The 20,735-nt window shown below is 39.2% G+C and overlaps 1 protein-coding gene across 1 annotated transcript in view; it reads left to right on the forward strand.

The window, feature by feature from the left end:
• The window catches only part of LOC131128012 (cytoplasmic phosphatidylinositol transfer protein 1-like), a 43,910-nt gene that overhangs the window by 14,171 nt on the left and 9,004 nt on the right, over positions 1-20,735 (forward strand). The window contains exons 2-3 of the mRNA XM_058070482.2: positions 17,046-17,194; positions 19,334-19,422. Of these exons, the coding sequence (XP_057926465.2) occupies positions 17,046-17,194; positions 19,334-19,422 (238 nt within the window). The remainder of the gene's footprint in view (positions 1-17,045; positions 17,195-19,333; positions 19,423-20,735) is intronic.

Raw genomic sequence — 20,735 nt, forward strand, 5'->3', positions numbered from 1 at the left:
AGAATGCGCCCCCTTGCACCCTATGGATTTCAGACACTGCACACAGCGCATGTTCTGTGTGTAGGGCTGATAAAAAAAACACTCTGGTCAGTTGTTGGTTAACATCCTACCTTTTTCTGGTGGGGTAAAACTGATGACATAAAAGCTCAAAGATGAGGAAATATGAGGCTTGCATGCTTGGATTCCATCCATGTGGTCAGTTACAGGATTGGTATTCACTTTAAAGCTGTCCCTGTTCTTGGTTTGTTTCTCAGCCTGAAGTAAGTCACGGGTTTGTGTGAAAAGCACAGTTGTCACGTGTTTGCAGAATGAATGACGCAAGCGGAAGTGGGAACCGATCCAAAAGGCTGAACCTCATGCTAGGGCCTCAAGTCACGTTTCTCCCGTTGCTCTGTTTGTTTACCTTCCCCCTCTTCCTTCTCTGGATGCCTCATCACACCAGAGGGGAAACTTGCAGCGCTCAAATCAAAGAAGAAAGCTGGACAGAGGAAAATGATTTGAGTCTGCTGAGAAGAAGACAGATAAAAACGAGTGCTGAAATTGACTATTTTTATGGATGAGGAAAATGACATGGGCAACACGCTCAAGCAAAATCTTTACTTCGATTTGTCAGGTTTGTGTAAGAAGCATTAATGCTGGGAAGTTCACAGCAATAACATTAGGCAGCAGGTCTAAAGAGCTTTGGCTCTGAGTCAACTAAAAGATGCAGCCATATTTCACTTGTGCGTGGTCAAGCTCTGCAACTCTGCAGCAAGCAACAAAATGAAAGTCTGAATGTCCTGCAGTCTGTCATGGGAATTCACCATTTAATTAATGTAACCCAGAGATTTGAATGTGGTCAATTATTAATATACCCAACATCAGGAACAGTAATTAAACAGTGACAGTAATTATCCCTAACACTATATACAGAAACTCATGCTGTCACTGACCTAAACTATCTTAATTGTGTATCTTAAGTGTCTGCTAAATAAGAGGCGGGGTTGCACTCTTTGTTTATAGTAAACAGCTCTTTTTGTTTTAATCCAAACACAAATGGCATTTTGGCCATTGTTTGTTGCAATACAACGGGAGTGAATTACATCTCTTCACATTTTGAACGCAACCGTCAGTGCTGCTTTTGTCATCATCTTGTTTATTGTAGAGTTACAGTACTGTGCAAAAGTTTGGGGACATCATTAGTTTTTTAATTTTAATTTATTTTGACGAGCACTTTTTCATTTAATGTTACACGTTTACATATTTTTTCATTTTGACAGCAGGGCAGTAACGTTGCGCCTTATAAACCGATGCACTTAGTTCCAATATGTGTAAAAATGTAGAATGATGATTGATTGATACTACCGGTGTGCTGCAAACAACATTGCATCTTCTCTGCTACTGAGAAAAACCAAGTGAAGCAAATTAATTTGGATTCCGGGAGGATTATCAAAAGAACTCCAATCCCTGGACATTGGTGTAAACAAGGCGTTCAACGTAAAGTTGCAAGCAGCGTGAGAGCGATGGATGAAAGATGGCGAACAGCCTTATGGTGTGGAAAATACGGTAATTTAGGATTCATCTGGATTGAACAGAGAACAATAAAACATACTCAGAAGCCAATTTATCACATGCAGGTGACCATTTTCCAGTTCATATGCTCTGTTTGTTCAGCCTCCTTTTACTATTGTTGTTACAGTAAGTGTTTGGCCTCGGATCAATGGTTCCTCGTATTATGGAAACACCTTTTTGTTTCCCCTTGGGAAATAGACAGATGTGCCTGCAGCTTGTTACCTTGAAGTAACTTGATGAGTCAGCTTTGTTGCCCAAAGAAAGGTTGGAAGGATGTGAATCATTGATATTTGTTGATGTGAGTACCTACGATGTGTTGTTTGGTTGTTAGAAATTAGTGTATAAGAGATTTAACCTGTATGTCCTTTTATGACTTTGCGGTTTACCAGAAAATGGTAGGCGTCAGCTCAGATGACATATTTGGGACAGTTTTATAATGTTGCTGACTCGGCAACTCTCATTGAGATTTTATGGCCTTGTTCTGCTGGGTGAGAAATGATCACGTTCTGATGTTTTGCATTCTTTGTTGTAGAGCACCGATGCTTGTAGTAGTATAGAAGAATATACTGTATAATTACTCTGCAAAGCTTAAAACTTGCCAGTGCAAAGGACCAGCTGAGTGGGCCGTTACTTGCCTCTTACTGCATATAATTAAATGAATGGGCAAGGAATTTGCACATATATTCCAGTCCAGGGTGTACCTCTCACCCGAGACCCTTGTGAGGATAAATTAAATTTAGAAAATGAATGAATGAATGATAATGACAGGCTTCTTACAGCCATTGAGTGCTGAACCATTAAAGTACTTAATTAATTTACAAGGACTGACGCCCCGGGTTCAAATCCCCACTAGTAAGCATCATCGGTATTTGTCAGGAAGGGCATCCGGAATATAAAGGGCTCAAGCCAAATCACTATGCAAAACAAACATACAAGCAGTATAATGATATAACTAAGGAACCTTTTGCAATGGAGCCGCAATTCATCTATGCACTATTTTTAAATTATTAGCCACTTTTGCACAGTGTTAATATTTTTGTGATGGCGCTGCTGTAAGTCATAGTCTGCTTGGTTGTTAGAGTATTTCTCCATACCGCTACTGATTTGTAACATAAGCATGCCAAGGGACCACAGATGGAAGCCTGTGGCTACAATCTGTCATATCTTTAGATCATATGAGCTGTTTATTAATATCCACTGTTCCTTCTTCTTTTAAATTAATAATTATACAATTAGTTCTCCCCGTGCATGCATGGGTTTTGTCCGGGGTCCCCGGTTTCCTCCCACATTCCAAAAACATGCTAGGTTAATTGGTGACTCCAAATTGTCCATAGGTATGAATGTGAGTGTGAATGGTTGTTTGTCTATATGTACCTTGTGATTGGCTGGCCATCAGTCCAGGGTGGACCCCGCCTCTCGCCCGAAGACAGCTGGGATAGGCTCCAGCACCCCCGAGACTGGTGAGGATAAGCGGTAGAAAATGAATGAATTAATTCTACAATTACATGGACTCAACTACCGATTACGCAAAACCCACAATAATTTTAATATATATTTTTTTCCAATGCAGAGCATTTTAATGCAGTCTGACTCTCAGTTTAAACAATTGTTGGGGTTTTGATTCATTGTAAAATGAATCATGTAATAGTGATGGCAGGGCCCAATTGATGACTAAAAAAAAAAACACTATCTCAATGAAAACATGACAACTGAACAAAAACATGGTCAACTGAAGGCCAACTAATTAATCCATATTGACTAGAATCAGACTCATATTGAAAATCATAGATACACCAAGAAAAAAAATCACATTTCCAGAAGCTCTGCAAGAATGTTATAATAAATACATATATTGTAAATATATAATAAGTATGCCTATATGCACTCCGTACATCTGTGGTTCTCCATTATTTTCCGTCATGCCCTGGGAGACAGAATTCCGCACATATACTAAACACACAGACACACATACATGGCTTTCCATACATTAACAGACAAGCCTCGAGTCAGGGAGTCACTGAAATGTACACTGAGGAAAGCTCTATTGATCTACCTGCAAGCGGTACGTTAACAGAGCCCATTAGCACTTTAGTCACACTGCTTTGGGCCAGCCCGGTCTATCACTTGACCGCCGTGCATGTGAATGTCACAGTCATCGTTGACATAATGCACTGGCTTGCTTCGACCCATATTATATTTTTTTCAAAAATTGCAAGTAAGTCTCAGAGGTCCCACAATAGTATGGAAGTGTATTGATGCTGGAATTTAAAAGTCCTATTTGGAACACAGTAGAAGTGTCTGATGGAATTATTCAATTCGATTTCAACTGCCATTGTTCACAAATAACGGAAGCTCAATGATTCATTTTTCTGTCTGCAAATTCATTCTACTATATGTAAAATGACAATGAAGGGCATTTCTGATTCTGATACATGCACAATCCAGGTTTAAGCCCTCATGAATCCTAAATGATAACATATATAACATATATACAGTAGGTAACCACCATGAATAAATGATGATGACGTTTGATGGAACAAATCAATAAGAGTCATGGGCTGGTAAGACAACTACTCTTTCGTATGTTGTGGGGTCGCCTCCACCTCACTCTCAAATGGCTCGCAGTAGTACGGGGCTTCCCTGAAGGGAATCCCAGTAACAAGCATCATATATTAGGATCATATATTAATTAATGTTCACCTTGTTGGCCGTTTTGAGGCCGGATTGTTGTAAGTTTCACTTTTGGAGCGTGTTGAAGAACTGCTGAGCATGTGAAACTCAATTTAAAAGTGTAAAAATTATTTTGTGGACTAAAAATATGTTCAATTTTGCGAATGCTGAATCGTGAATGCACGAGAATCCAACTTCCCGGCTAATGTTGACGCCAGTGTAAGTGCTAGTGCGCCAGGACCAAATGCAAAAAAATACCCTGTATCATTTTTCTGCAACTTACTTGAACCAGAGAATCAGATGACAAATGTGAAAAACATCCTTAAGTTCACCCCAAATTTAACTTGCGTAATAGCAACAATGAATCCAGTCATAACTAAAAGCAGCCACACCATATTATCTTGTTACTCAACATTCCTGACATACTGCAACCCTGCTGACAGGTTCATGGTATGTATATCATACTTGTGTATGAGTAGCAGAGATTGCCTCCACAGTTTTCCGTCACTGTTCTTCCACTTTGACCTTCAGCCATCACCATAGCCATCTCCATTTAAGGGTTTCCTGGAAATCCAGTCTATTCTTCGCTTGTCTGAATGCTCTGCAGTGTTTAAAAGGAAAGAAAGGGCCAACTTGGATTTCCTCCTGTGTTGGTAGCATGCCAAATGAACAGATTTCTATGCTTCAACTGCTCTTGTGTTTTCCATCCTTTGGCTTTTTACCCGCAGCTGATTTACTAGGCACTGTTTCCCAGGCAGTGTTACTTCCAGTTGAGTCTCAAACTGTTGGTTGCTCAAAGGTTGGAATAGGTGAGAATATACCATATACCCAGAAACTTTAGTAAAGGTGGTGTTTAATTCTAATTAAACTTAATTCTAAGTTTAATTCTTATTATTGTATTTTCTTCCACTTACCCCCATTCATTCATTCATTCATTTTCTACCGCTTATCCTCATGAGGTTTGCAGTGGTGATACGACATTCTTTCTTTACTCCATTCCAATTTTCTAATATAATATACTATTTAATTTAAAGGCCTTAAAAATAACCACCAATTACACTATGCACAAAGTCAATTTAATGAATAAAATGTTTGATTATCTATAGAATTAAATTGTTCATTGTTTAGTCAAATGCTTTATTTTTTCTTGTGAATTTATTATTGCTTTTTAACCAAGTAAAATTATATTTTTGATACTTCATTCATCAACAACATGTTTAGTAGAATACTATTACTAAAATATTCAATAGCTGCAGCTGCAGTTGATGTAAGATCAAGGAACATAGAGGAGTGTCTCTGATACATATCAGCGTATTTGAGGTTTTGAGTTTACATTTAAACCGCCGCCTGCATAACAGAGGGGCCTGATAAGTAAATGCTCTACCTGCCATTCGACTTCAAAAAATTCTAGGAGTGGCAAGTGAGTGTCAATTTTGAGAGCGCAGTGTTCTACTTGGTTGATAAGGTTCTCAGAGCTCTTTAAGATATACTGGTGTCTGTTTGTGAAATAGGATTTCTTCCTCTGGTTCCAGTAGAGACTTGTGTTTGTAAAGATTTCTTCTTTAATCCGTTACACTAATCCAACCAGGAGGTTAGTTTTGTTTTGTTTTTTTAACGTTTCATGAAAAAAATCTGTTCTTGGAAAGGAAATAAATGTTTTTTGTCCGTCCATTTTCTCTGTCCTCACTAGGATCGCGGGCGTGCTGGAGCCTATCCCAGCTGTCTTTGGGCGAGAGGCGGGGTACACCCTGGACTGGTCGCCAGCCAATCACAGGGCACATATAGACAAACAACCAGTAGTGTGATTCAGACCCTGAAACTTAGAGTAAAACAATAGTTGGGACACTCAAAAGAACGCTGCTTTGTATTCGATCACAGAGGCTTAAAGAGATCCTTTGGTCTGAAAAATGGAGTTGGCTTTGTTCTCATCATATTTTTACATCAGACTGAGTCGTCACTTGAGGCTTTCGACTATTTATACACGAGTCAGCCTATTAATAGAAAATAATTTACTGTGTTGTTCAATTTTTAACTCATTTGTAATGTATCATAATAGTTTTACTCGTATGACAACAAGTGTTTGTTTACTGGTGCAGTTGTTAATAAAAGAAATCTTTAATTATAATCAAATCATAACTGAGGCACAGTACTTGTACTTTTCTTGTGCAAACACATTTTGCAAATGGCGTCACACTTGCCTGATTTGGTGTTCTGGACTCTACAGCAATCTCTATGAATAATGCTTGTGTTGTAATTGTCGTGGTAACACTGTTCATTCCTTATGATAGTATTGGTGTGCTTCTTAATGCACATGTGAAGGCTGTAAGGAGTATACAGTAGTCATTTCCTGCATGTTAGTGTGTGACCCTCCGTCACCAACATGATACAGCAACCGGATTGATTTATATATTAATTGGATTTACATTATTTTTAATGGGGAAAATGTATTCAGTTGGCAAATTATAGAACTCTTAGGCCATCTCCATGTAATTATGGAAAAAAACTCCGCCTCTGTTCATCAATACAGTGAGATCAATGAGTACCGGTACATCAGTATAGTGAGACCAATCATATTCTGTTGATTAATAAGGTTTAAAAACAGGAGATGATGTTACATATTTTTTTCCTCGTTGGAAGTTGCAATTAACAGTTGCCTTAACAGATTTTCCGGAGGTTGTGAAAGTCACAAAGCTATGTGTGGGTGATTTTTGATGCACACAGCAAGTTATTTTGGACTTTCATGACGACCTAACAATAACAAATTTCTTTTGGCCATGATTGGTAATAGAAAAACAAACAGAACCGAAACTGATTTCATTTTGTTGTTGCCTTGAGGTAAATATGTAAATCAAAACTACCCTCTGAATCTCACTGTGGATTTAAAAAGTAGCTGTAATTCCGGAGACAATTGTTCAACACTGCTGTTCATCAACATCCTAGCTACTAGGAGTACAACAGTTATCATAGGGGTGCCTGAATAGATATGGAAAAAAAAAGTGACTAAAAGTGAAAATTACGAGTGTACCTGAACGTGCAAGGAGGTCGAGACAGGATGTGACGTTGTTCACTGCTTGCTGTTCATGAACGGCGCAATGTGAAATAATAATCAGTAATATTTACAATAGTATGTCAATATTTACCAGTTAGATTTTATGTATGTTATATAGAAAGAGTTAGCTTATTTTGACATCAAGTGTGTGCACCTGTGATATGCATAACGTACATACATACATTCATTCATTTTTGATCGCTTATCCTCACAAGCGTCATACATACAGTACATACAATTTTTTTAGTAAATATATACAGTATATATTTTATATTTATACTAGGTGGTAGATCTTTGGGACTTGGTCTGTTCTGGACACCCCTGGTCTTGATATAAATAGTACCCACACGCACAAAGAATCCCAGTGGGTATTCCCATCAAAGCTCCATTCACTCAATCTGACCTTTTTATTTGAGGTAGGTTTACTCAATAAGACCCAAGCCATTCACCAACATGATTAGCCAGTGTTTACGCACCAAAAATCGTGAATGAACACATGCCTACATGACTATTTTTTTTCCAAAATGACACCACCCCATCGACACATGATATTTAACAGTGCAAAAGAGCTCCCCAAGCAAGTAAGAGCTTTTCTTCCTTTCACTCACCCACACCAGTGACCTGGAGAGATGCAGTTGAGAAGTGCATCAAGACTAGTCCAATCGCTGTTACTATGTTATAATATTGCCTATGCAGACACGGAGTTGGTGATTAAATCAAGGCTAATCAATTGAGCCAAATTTTATTGATATACACAAGTCAAAATCGTATGAATAATGCTGGTTTCATTGTAAAAACATTGAAATGTAAATGTGATAATGTCGATTTTCATTCCCGGTCTGGTTTATAAACAGCATCTTTGATTTTATTCTTGCATCAGCGGACAGAAAAAAAAAATATGTACATACCAGGCAGTCTTGGTTAGCAACAATACGTTTATTATTGGATGCATATTGAATGAGTGTGGACTTGTACAAGGAAGTTATTTCTGTATTTTGGGTGTTTTTGTGCAAATTTGCACAATGCTGTAAGCTTGTTAGGACTGCACCACTTCAATGGAGAGTTAATCTCTTCATTCTTGTCTCTCTCTTCCATTCGTGCCGTTGCATTCTTTCATCCATCCTCCCCCTGCATGCAATTGCCTTGTTCTGTCATCCTCCCATTTCCTTCTTTAAAGGCATTCTCTGCAGTACATTTTAACTTTAAATGCATATATATTTCCTCTTTTACCCTGCATTTATTTGCAACTAAAAATCTATTTTTTTCATAAATTGATTGTCAGGAAGTCGTGTATAAAAGATTTTTTTGCTTAACTTCCATTTCCACGTTCATAATTATGCGTCCCCGCCAGAGCCAACTTCCTGTCACAGCGTCGCCTTTGTTTGCCCCCCTTCAGTCCGACTCCAATTAAAATGTGATCATCTCAATGGAGAGTTGGAGAGCTTCTGGCTTTCCATTTACTTACTGGAACAGTTGACAGATTGATGTACATTTCGGATCGATTCTGACCTTCACAAATGTGCTGGCGCTTGTTGCGTTCATTTCTGCTGAACAACATGCTCCTGATGTAAAACATGTTGAAACTGCTGATTAGGACAGAGAGTTTTCATCTCCTATCAGTTCTTTCAACTGGAAATACAGTTATTCCATTGTCATACCACAATTTGAACTCACTGTGCTAGTAGCTGGAGGTTGCTGCGATTTATACACTCTATTCACGTTTCTGCTGAAGGAAGGTCTTGCACATCCATCTTTTCCAGTAAACGTGGTCATGAATTAATTGCTTGGAAAGCGCACAATGTGAATCCTTAATGCATGCAGTCAATGAAATGATAGGTGCAACTGTGAAAATGATAGAAGAGGTGTGAAGAGAGAGATGAAGGAAACTCGTTACCCCCTTTACACACACTGTGATGGTATGTTCCGAACCTTTTCACACAACTCTACATGCAGCAGCAGTGTGGGCTAGTGTGGGCTATGTGCAAGTCACAACACGCTGTTACGACCTTGATGTCAGGATCAGTAGCTAACTGGGTTTTAGCACCTCTGTTATGACCAATCTTCGACACTTGGAGTGTACACTTGGTTGATGTTGCTCAGTTTGTCTAGATAGGCTTATACCAATGACTGTTTTATCACTATTTATCACTTAAGGTATCGCTTGCTGGTTTGCACTTTCTTACTACTCAATCCTTCTGTCATGTCCCCTCTCACTAATTACACAGCTCGTCCCCCTATTGACTCGCTGGCCTAAGAATAATCTTATCTAGTGGGAGCAGCCCAACGCACCATGCACGGCCGCCCGGTTGATTAAATGTGTACATAGCAGGAGGAGCAGGAATATGTAATGAAAGTGCAAAGTGATGGGGTCCATCTCTGTATGTGATCGTTTACGTGTGATTAATGACAAAGCTCTGTCCTGTATGTAAGCTAACCTTTATTATAACAGTCCAATTTTACATGGATTTTATCGAAAATGGTCATGATGAGTTAAATAATTGAAGTGAAGTGGATGTTATTTTGGGATGCAACCAGTGATCGGTCGGGGAAGACAGGTGAGGCAGAGCCAGATAAAAAATATTAATAAAGTAAATATTAATATGTGTTGAATAAATGAATCTGTGTGATTGAAGTTATTTTTAACATTTTCTTCAGTTAGAATTGTGGAATTTGAAGGTTCATTCATTTTCTACCGCTTATCCTCACGAGGGTCGCAGGGTGGTGCTGGAGCCTATCCCAGCTATCTTCGGGCAAGAGGCGGGGTACACCCTGGACTGGTCGCCAGCCAATCACAGGGCACATATAGACAAACAACCATTCACACTCACATTCATACCTATGGACAATTTGGAGTCGCCAATTAGCCTAGCATGTTTTTGTAATGTCGGAGGAATGTGGGAGAAAACCCACGCATGCACGGGGAGAACATGCAAACTCCACACAGAGATGGCCGAGGGTGGAGGAATTTGCAGATTTCCTGATCAAATACGGGAAAGACAACCTAAGGTGAGGCCACTGTGAGTGTGGCTTTTCGATTTCGCACACATCACTAATATATGTAATATTGCAGAAACATTTATTATACACCATGACTTTCTACAGAGGCTGCACGGTGCAGTCCACACAGCTAGTAGACCCGGGTTCGATTCCCCATTCCGGCATCTCTGTGTGGACTTTGCATGTTCTCCCTGATATTGGGAATCACACACTTACACAGAACACATTTAGCGAAATAATAGGAACTTCTGATCAATCCATGTCAATTTCAGACTTAAAATAATTTACAGATGTAAGCCCCACTCATCTGCGTGGAGATAGCCCTTTTATTGTTTAAGACACGTGAGTCCTGACTCACTGACAAGGCCATCATTTCTCTTAGAAGGGGATGTTAACATTTCCAAGTCTTTCAATGAGTGCCCTATGAAAGGTTAAGTGATATAACTGACTGGTTTTGATGCAAATGTCAATGTTTTATAGCTTTATTTTGTAACTCCTACTTGAGTGGAGGCTTGCATTATTCACATCTCACAAGAGCCTCTAATGCACATCTAATGCCTTAAGCAAGACCGTCTATCCCTGTAGTTTACATTTCAACATTTTATTCATTTTTGATTATACATTTAAAGCAATTTAAATTGTAGTTTAATTTGAACTCATCTTTTTGCATAGTGTCAATAATAATTGAAAGATACTTTGTAGGATCATTATGGTCATCTACAAATGATAAATGGTACTACTTCGACTGACAGGACTTTCTCCCTGCAGAAGTAATTCCACTTCATCAACTGTCCAGACAAAGGACTCAGGTTTTTGCCGTGTGCTGAGCACTTTATTCTTCTACAGTTTGGTTTGTCACATGGTACCGTCATCACTCCAGTGATGCGTTCCCGTATGGATGTAACTATTCACGGATCCGGCACAATGTAGACATGACTTCAAGCCGCCAAAAATAAAAAGTTCCCATACGGACAGGGCTTAAGTTGAAGCGTAGTGACTACCCTTCTACATGCATCAACTGCACAGGCGTTCATGATGGTAAAACATGGTTAGGTTATTTGTTTCAATCTTTGTCTCCTTCCTTTTTATGAAGGAATAGTACCACTGTTGGCTCCCACTTCTGAAGGTTCTAAACATGTGACTAAAACCACACCATGCGCATACAGGCCGCCCACACACGGTAACCAAGGAAAGCACACTGAGCTCATTTATTCAAAGCGTGAGCCAAGTATTATTTTTACACTGTTGCTGTCATGGCTGTTATTTTGCTTCTACTTCATGAAAAGTGAGCAATTAAAATCACATGCGCTTTGGTGGTGGTGGTGGTGGTGTGTGGGAGGGGTCTTTTTCGCCCCCTCCCAATGTGTTTCAGTCTGACAGTCGTAGTTTAAGGGCAAAATGGTCTCTCCGTTGGGCTGCCATCCCAGAGTGCACCAGTGTGGCCCTCTACAACTGGAGTGCGGTGATTAGCAAAGCTGTTAGTGTGGTTATTGCTTCACATTGACATTCAAATGGGAAGGTGTGCTGGCTGTGCTGTGTAAGCGTAGGTTAATTATACCCTCATCCATACGCAAGTCATTTAAGTCTTTGTCACATTTGTCAAGGAGAAATATCCTCAGATATTTGATGAATGTAGATACATGCTTGTATATGGATTTAAGCAGACGGAATGGGAATGAATTTTAAAGGGGTTTTGGTGGGTGTTTGTTGGGAGAATTTTTTTTTTTTGAATGGTTGAAGTAATTCTTTCATTTATCCAAGCATACCTTTATTAACCTTCCTTTATGTGCTTGGCCATAAAATGGGCTTCCCCAAACTGTCTCCACAATGTCAAAAGCATAGACAGGGCTCATTTCATCAAAATGAAAACTCATATTTTATCTAACTAATATGTTAACTAGCTAATATTTTATTCCATCACACATTGGCTATTGAGAACATTTTAAAATTTGCACAATTGAACAGCGAATAACAGATTATGCTGTGTTTATTCTATGGTTCACATTAATATGACAGGGGTTGGAATGTTGCCAGATGTAGCGACAAAATTGCTAAGTTGGGTGTCTGTTTTTGTCTATTTTTATCGTTTTAGAATGTACAAAAAAGGATTGTTGATGATAGGCAACATAAAAAAAAGTGTGGTGTCTCTTTAAGAAGAACTGAGTCCAACAATTGGAGCACTGAAGAAAGCTCTCCTAACATAGTGGTCTACAAACCTGTTTGATGGCTGTCTGGATGGCTTTTTAGGTAATGGGGCTGTAGCATTAGAGCGCCAGATACACCATATATTGATTGATATACTTATCTTAACACACCCAACTGCTATTTGCATGTTCCTCAGCCAACTACGACGGCCAGCTTTTCTGGTTCACTGACACTTGTAAGCCCTCTTAAGATGTGATTCAGGAAACAGCTTTCTGTTGATGACTGAAGATGTGTACAAGGCTTTAATGCACTTCAGTGCATTCTCCCAGGCTGGAGCAAGCAAAGCTACTGGCATTACTAAGAAATATTGCTGAAAATGAATTGAGATGGAAATGAGTTGATTGAAAATGTACTGAAGCATGAACTATTTGGATAGAGTCGGGGCCAACTGACTCCACTCATTCTGAAGATGCTAGTACGCTTTTTGGGGGGAAAGACTGCTGTTGGTCAATTCAGTAAGTCTGATCAGACTGGGACCTTTTAATAACAATCATGGCACCAACTACCCATCAATTAAAACCATTAAGCAATTTCATCTATTACATTTAGATGTTGATTTTAATATTTGCACTACCACGTTCACCTGCTATATCTGAGTGTGGTCTGCATAGTTGTGGTAGGACACATTGCAGCTGCGTATTAGCTGGCCTAAAGGGAGCAGATTGAACAATGGCGGCCTCAGGATTGACCCCTGGGGAACCCCACAGGACATAGCTCTTTGGTCTGAGACACAGTTAACAATTCCAATGAAGTACTTTCTGTCCTCCAGATAGGACTTGAACAATTTAGAACAGTAGGTGACGATATGGGTGTTATTTCATGTTCAGATGGCTGTAATTATGTTAAAGACTATATTTAGAACTTCCTAAAGAGTTTTCGTATGCTCTAACTACAAAAATATATTGTTTATAAAAGGGATTACTATATTTTCAACATATTATTCATTTTTAGTTATTTTTTATTATTAATAATTGTTTTAAAATTCAAATCGGCTTTAGGGTATGAGACAACTGCATGAAATATCTGAATATAATTTTGTACTCACTGTCCCAGAATGGGTCTGCAGCCCATTTTTGGGTCCCGACCCACCAGTTGAGAGATGCTGCTATATATGTTATATCTAAAAATGTAATTGCCATGCTTCACCCTGCTCACTCGCATGCTGTCCTCTCCTCGATTTGGTTTTGCCATTCGTCCCAATAACTGCATTATGTTGCTTTTTAGCAAATGGGGAAGGCTGTCTGGAGGTCTTATGCAGTGTAAATCTATGCATTTGGTATAATGATAATAACTGACTCCATTGATTAATGGACAATTACAAATCAAGAGTGGTTCATAATCAGTCAAATCAAATCAAGACGAGGACAGCACTCAACTCCTTGTATTGCCTGCACTGTGTACCACAATGATTGTTCTGTGGACATTCCCGATAAGAACTCCCCAATAGTACTTCATTACTACATCACTCTCTCAAGTGATTGCCCTTATTTGTGGCTGAAAATGATGTTCAATCAGTTTTGCAAAGCTGTTGTGTGATCTTGCATTGAAACATAGCATAATAGTTTAGAATAATCGCTTTGGCCTTCATAAATGTAATTTTTAGATGACACCTGCTGCTGTTCTCTTTATAAAATGGACATGGAATTGGGGTGATGCCGTGCTATTTTTATTCTACCGCTCTATTTCAACCAAATATGCCCTCTATCCTCATCCTCAGTTTGTCCTCTGTGTCAGTGTCCTTCACTTGCTCGATTTTTTAATGTGGCGTGAATAAGGTGAAGAGAGAGCATCTGCATTCGTCACAGTCGCTCGCAGGTGGCAGGGTCACTCTTCTCACAGCCGTTTTTAGAAACACCATCGTTGCTTTGGCGGCTTCGTGTAAGTGATGACGCTTTATTAATGGAGCGCATGTGAATGATTGTTTCTGTAGAGGAGAGGTGAAAAAAATAATGATGAAAATTGGCCGTGCTGCAAGTGTGTATTCATGAAGTAAGTTAGCCTTAATGATTTAGCACATAACTGAGACAGAGACAGAGTATACAGAATTTGAAGGAAATCTCAATTTCCAAGCAGAATTATATTTATTTTTATCAGATGGACGTATCACTGAAACAATGTAAATTTGGGGGAGATCTGAGCTTCTAGAACAGATTTATAAGAACTGCATTCTAAATAACGCTAACTAACCGCTTACTGGCCATGCAACTAATTGCATATAACAAATCATCCTTATACTGGTAACATCCTGTAACGGGTGTATTTGTATGGTATCTAGAATGCATCAATCAAAAAGGTGCAGTTGCACTCCACATTATTCAACTTTCATTGCATATTCTATTTCTTTCTTTTTTTAAATGATGAACTATGGAAAGTTTTGACATTTTGAAACTGAATGGGGGTTTGTTGTAACTGTAGCGCTTCTTATTATATTCATTTCTTTCTTGTGCTTCTGAATCTTTCATTAGGGAATTGCAATTTGATTTGCAGTGACTTATGAGGCACCACCAACTCTCTAATCAATGAGCAAAATAGTGACAGGCTTTTTATCCTGGATATTGGCACTCTGATACATTCTAAGTCTATCTCGCAGCAGTATTTCTCTTCTTGTTATGCACAGGATTCCTTTGGTGGTACAGAACCAAGTAAGTTTAATATGACCAACCTCATCACACATTTGAAGCAGGAGTTTCCATACTAGTTTAAACACTTCATGAAGACGCCGAGCCTTGATATATTATGCCTATTTACGATAAAATGACATCAGATGCATCAAGAAGTAAAGGGTTGTTTTTTGTTGCTGGCTATTTGACACTTGATCAAGCATTTTCTAATATTCCATTAGCTCAGGGCTCCAGACTGCAACTAAATGGTCACATGAGACATTGCGAGTACATTTTTAATCCACTTATGCGTCCTGAATTGAGTTGACAAGGGACACAATTTCTCCCTTATTACAGTGAGAATTAAAAATAGTCCTTAAAATGTGGACTAAAATTGACAACAGCTTGGCACAGTCTAAGCTATTGTGATGGCTCATGTTTGAATCTCATCGTAGTTTGATTTTTCTGCCATCTTTGTTTACAATTTTGCCTGGCTCTACTGTCTCTCTGTGGTGGCAGTTATCCGCCTAGCCTTTGGTCTACAGACTTAGATTTAACTAACCACAGTAAAATAAAAAGCAATGCGGTACGTTCGGAGTTCCAAAAGACGACGAGCACACTGTTTGAATAGAGCTTTGCATTGTAAATAAAGTACAATTTAAATCTTGCCAGTCACATAAAACACAAATAATGTCGCTCACATCACCTTTCCTTTTGTCAAAGTTGCTTTTATACTGCAGGAAGTTGGATAAACCTGTGCTATCATAAACCTGTATTTTGGTTGAACTCTACGTTTTTATTTTACAACCTTTGGTGACTTTGTAAGTTCCGCTAAACTACTCAACTACTTCAGTTAACATGTTGAGTTACATGGTGTTCTCAGAGCCGGAGTATTCAATGGACTGTGAAAGCTCATCATTCCTTAGGAAATACACGCTCTGTAGGGTGATGACTGATGAAATTTATAACCTTGCGCCCTTCGCTTCTCTGCTGCACTTGCCTGACTTCATTTCATCGGATGTCAGGTTTGGGAACTGTTCAAACAGATTTGGATCACATCAGCCGCACAGCCAACAAGACCTTTGCTTTAACGACACCTGACACAGCAGCCGCTCCTGAATGCAACTCCAAGGTGATCCAAAATATAAGCTGTCACTGCAACTCCACTCTAATGACTGCACAGTGCAGTGAGATCTGATCAGTCTAATGGGATCCAGCGAAAAAAAGCTGCATCAAAGATTCTGTGTTATTAAAGATGATGATACTGAACTGCACTCTATCCTAAAAGCAGAATATTTGAGACATCTCAAAATTATAGGACATTGTATTTACATCATGGAGTTAATAACAAAATCGCCATCACAAGGTAGCATAAGTGTCTGTTTGGTTTTGGGTCTGACCTCATCTAAAGATATTTAATATAAAACGAATATATTTGTTTTATTGATTTTTTGCCAGAATATGTGAATAAATGACAGCCTTGCCTTATAATTACCATGCAACATCAGCAGGGTGCTATTGAAATGTATTTTTGGGGATTGTGTGTTTTTTTCCCTGCTTGACAGGTAAAGGTCAGAAAGAGAGCGGCTATGGAAATATTTCCGTCACGAGGCCTCCAGCCCCTGCTGTTTTAGAGCACTGTGCTGGACTTGGACTTGGACGTGAGTCCCCCTCCCTCTTAAAGAATGTTTGCTGCAGAGGGCTACATTGAAAAAACACTACTAAGCTGCAGAGGACCTGGACCAGATTCTATTACGTTGTTGCTGTAGTCGCTTCGCTGTGGTTACTGTTGTTCTGCAAGTCCATGGCTGCCCATGAGTTTAACTCCAGCAGTTTATTTTGCTGTGTGGCAGACTGCCAGCTTTTTTCCATGAAACACAAAAACACACGTGCCTGCTATTCCAGCTGTTTTAGACCAAACACACTATTACATGTTTTAAAGTTTGTATCCTATTTTCGTTTGTGTCTTCCAGTACCGCATTGGGCAGCTGTACATGATCAGCAAACATAGCCATGAGCAGAGTGATCGAGGGGAAGGTGTGGAAGTGGTTCAGAACGAACCCTATGAAGACCCCACCCATGGCCAGGGACAGTTCACAGAGAAACGGGTCTACCTCAACAGGTCAGTCTTTTATACCACCTGTTGTGTGCAACACAGCAATACTATGTTGCAATCACTAGTGCTATGCTGTATTTTTAATATTTAGCTTTAATATTTTAAAATGCGGGGTGTCACGGCGGTCTAGTGGTTAGCGCGCAGACCTCACAGCTAGGGTACTACGGTTCAATTCCACCCTCGGGCATCTCTGTGTGGAGTTTGCATGTTCTCCCCGTGCATGCGTGGGTTTTCTCCGGGTACTCCGGTTTCCTCCCACATTCCAAAAACATGCTAGGTTAATTGGTGCCTCCAAATTGTCCATAGGTATGAATGTGAGTGTGAATGGTTGTTTGTCTATATGTGCCCTGTGATTGGCTGGCGACCAGTCCAGGGTGTACCCCGCCTCACGTCCGAAGACAGCTGGGATAGGCTCCAGCACCCCCGCGACCCTCGTGAGGAAAAGCGGTAGAAAATGAATTAATGAATTTTAAGATGCCTATAACACAAATCTAAGATGTGGATGTTTTATTCCGATAGCTTGGTATATATTGACGTACAATGGATTGGTTTTAGCATCTTTAATGCCACAAAATATATCAGTGACCTTTCTGACCTAATTTCTATTAATTCATTCTAGTTAAATTCTAGTTTCACTTTAGATATATTATAATGTGTATTATTTTATCATGGAATTCCATGAAGTGTTGTTGGCAGAGGTGAACAGTAAACATCTACATATTAGCAATCGCTACTGCAATGTGATACGATCCATAAAGTTTAATGTGCATCAAACCAGTGAATGGCAGGATGAAGGAAAGCAGAAAATAGCAAGATGAGAGAAAAGAGAAAGACAGAGACCTGCGGGCAACTCATTTAAGCACAACCACCTGTGTCAGCATACACCATGCTGGAGGGGACTAATAATGCCGAGTCAGCAAAGTGCTGCCCTGCAGGAAGAAAAAAAAAAGAAGTTGGGTTTCCAGTCATATATTTTCTTGTGTGGAGGTAGAATAGTTCATAGCCAAAACGGCTAAAGCTGCCATACCTTTAAGAATTGTCAAGGCTACTTCCTAGAAACAGTAAATGGTACAAAATACTTTCTGGCACACTTGTAACAAAAGATGAGATTGTACACCAAAATTCGACCACTCTATTTAATGTCAAAGCTTCTATTACCAGCTGGCAAGCCAGCCTGGACCTGGAACATGTTATGTCCCCTTCTTTTTAGTCCTCTCCATCTGCTTGTTGTTGTTCTTTATTATTTAGTCTGATCCCATCTAAGCTCAACATCCCTGCCGCAAATGTCCAGCCAGTAACCTTTACTAAGAGTGCAAACTGGATGGTTCCGTTTAAGACTGCATAAAGCGATACCTTTGTTTGTTTTTGCTTCAGGTTTTTTTTTGGTTTTTTTTGTGATGATTTTTGTTTTTGCCAGGTTTGCATGGTGGCAAAACTGGGCAGCCTCCCACCCTGCTCACAGAGTTGGCAACACAGGGCTGGCAGAGATGAAGTGTAAAGCGGGGAATGGGAGAAATCAACAGATGGAGGTGTAGGAGTGTGTGCTGCTTACACAGAGAAGGGAGAGAGAAATATTCCCAATATGCAGTATATGCATAATTCTTTTCATTCATTTTATTCTTTTATATGTAATTCACTATTGTCAGGATGCAGTGAGCACTGTTGTCAATCAAAGAAGGTTTGTGGTGAAATGCAATACAAGAGCTGGATCATTTATTAACATGATAATATAGTAGGTGCAATTGAGTTTGTGCACAGACAATATTAAAATGTGGGGGCCATTTTGGTATTCTTCACCTTCTCTTAAAAAGCTAACATTAATTATTGTATTGCATTATTGTATGCTTAGCAGGTAGCAGGGGTTTCAAACTCAGTGTAACCGGCTGGGTCACATCAAGTATTCACTTCGATCTGTCTCAACCAGACAGCAAACTCCACCGGAAGCTGACACGAGCATAAGTGATGGTAGTTAAAGTGCTTATTTTTGTTTATTATTCTTTTCACGTACTGCTTTCAGTTCCACTAATCTGTGCAGTGAGCCAAAGGAACAAAATGACCGCTTTGATAAAAAGGAGACATTCTGTCTTTAAAATTGCTTCAGCACGACCAGCATCCCTATCTGCCTGTCTCCATATGTCTGTACAGTAAACTTCCTAGCTGGGCTCGAGCAGTGGTTCCGAAAATCTTCTACGTAACAGAGAAGGCGTGGAACTATTACCCTTACACCATCACAGGTGAGCATCCTCGAACCATCACTGTGGTTCTTTCTTTGACTTTTTACTTGGGGGACAGGAACATATGGAAAATGTTAATTTGATTGCTTTTACCTTCACTTTATGTTGTTACGTTTACATTGGAACGATATGGTTGACTGGGTTGTCATTACAAATACGGCCACTAGATGGCATTGTGACGCTGCATGGTGAATAGCAATGCAGTTTGCATTAGACCAGTGGTTCTCAATTATTTTCCTTCATGCTGTAACCAGGAAAATTGTGTATTCTTGAGTCAATTTGTACATTTTGGCAAATCTGAAAGTACTCCCTGCCTATCACACCAACTCGACAGTTCACCACTCCCCACTATTTGAGAAGCACAGCATTAGACACCCATCCAATTTGCAAGCAATAGCCAACAACTAGCTTAATCCCTCCACTGTAAACAGATGTATTAGCCAACAAACTGGATATCATAAGCACATCACGAACCTGCTAAGTTTAACATGCAACAACAATGAGCTCCCATTTTATGTGGTTAATGACTAAGCGCTAACAACAAGCACATTACTTTATTTTCATAGTGGCCACAAGGCATGCTCGGTACTCCAGTGGAACTCCCCTTGACCGTCGACTGACATATGCGCGCATGTTGTTATGATTTGTTGAGTCATTTGCAGTTTGGAGAACCAACAGAAGTGTTGGTTTTCACAAACTTTGCTGCTTTAGTGCCAATGCAATGTTACTATGTTAGTTTGTTGTTCCCTGAGCCGCTTAGTTATCACCTTTGCCTTTGGAAAAGGCATCGTTCATTACTAAACATTTTCTTGTAACATTATGACATAATAATAATGAATACTATATTATTATTCATCATCATATGAATAATATGAATAATCTTGTGACATTTTGCTATTATTATAATGTTATAGCATCTTATCAAGCAAATTTTCCAAAAGTTTTATTTGTTGTTTTTGTTCCTTATGCTATGTTTTTTTTAATTTTTAATTTCCTTTTTTAATTTTGAATTAACTTAAATTTTTCAACTTTGAATTTTTTCCCCCTTAATATTATGACTTTATTCTCCTCATATTTAATATTTTCTTCTTCTAAAAATTACGTATTTTTTCCATTTTTGCTGTTGTTTTTGTTCAGTTGTTTTGGTTAATTGTATTTTAGAATGTGCCAAGGACTAATTAAAAAAAACAGCCGCGGGCCGTAAATGGCCCCCGGACCACACATTGGGCACCCCTGAATCAAACAATTGGATGGAGACACAACTTTTTTCTTAAAGGTATTAGGAATATTAATAAATACATGTATTGTAAAGA

Source organism: Doryrhamphus excisus, linkage group LG9 (assembly GCF_037039965.1).
Source record: "Doryrhamphus excisus strain RoL-2023G ecotype Guam linkage group LG9, RoL_Dexc_Guam_v1.1, whole genome shotgun sequence".
NCBI classification, from domain to species: domain Eukaryota; kingdom Metazoa; phylum Chordata; class Actinopteri; order Syngnathiformes; family Syngnathidae; genus Doryrhamphus; species Doryrhamphus excisus.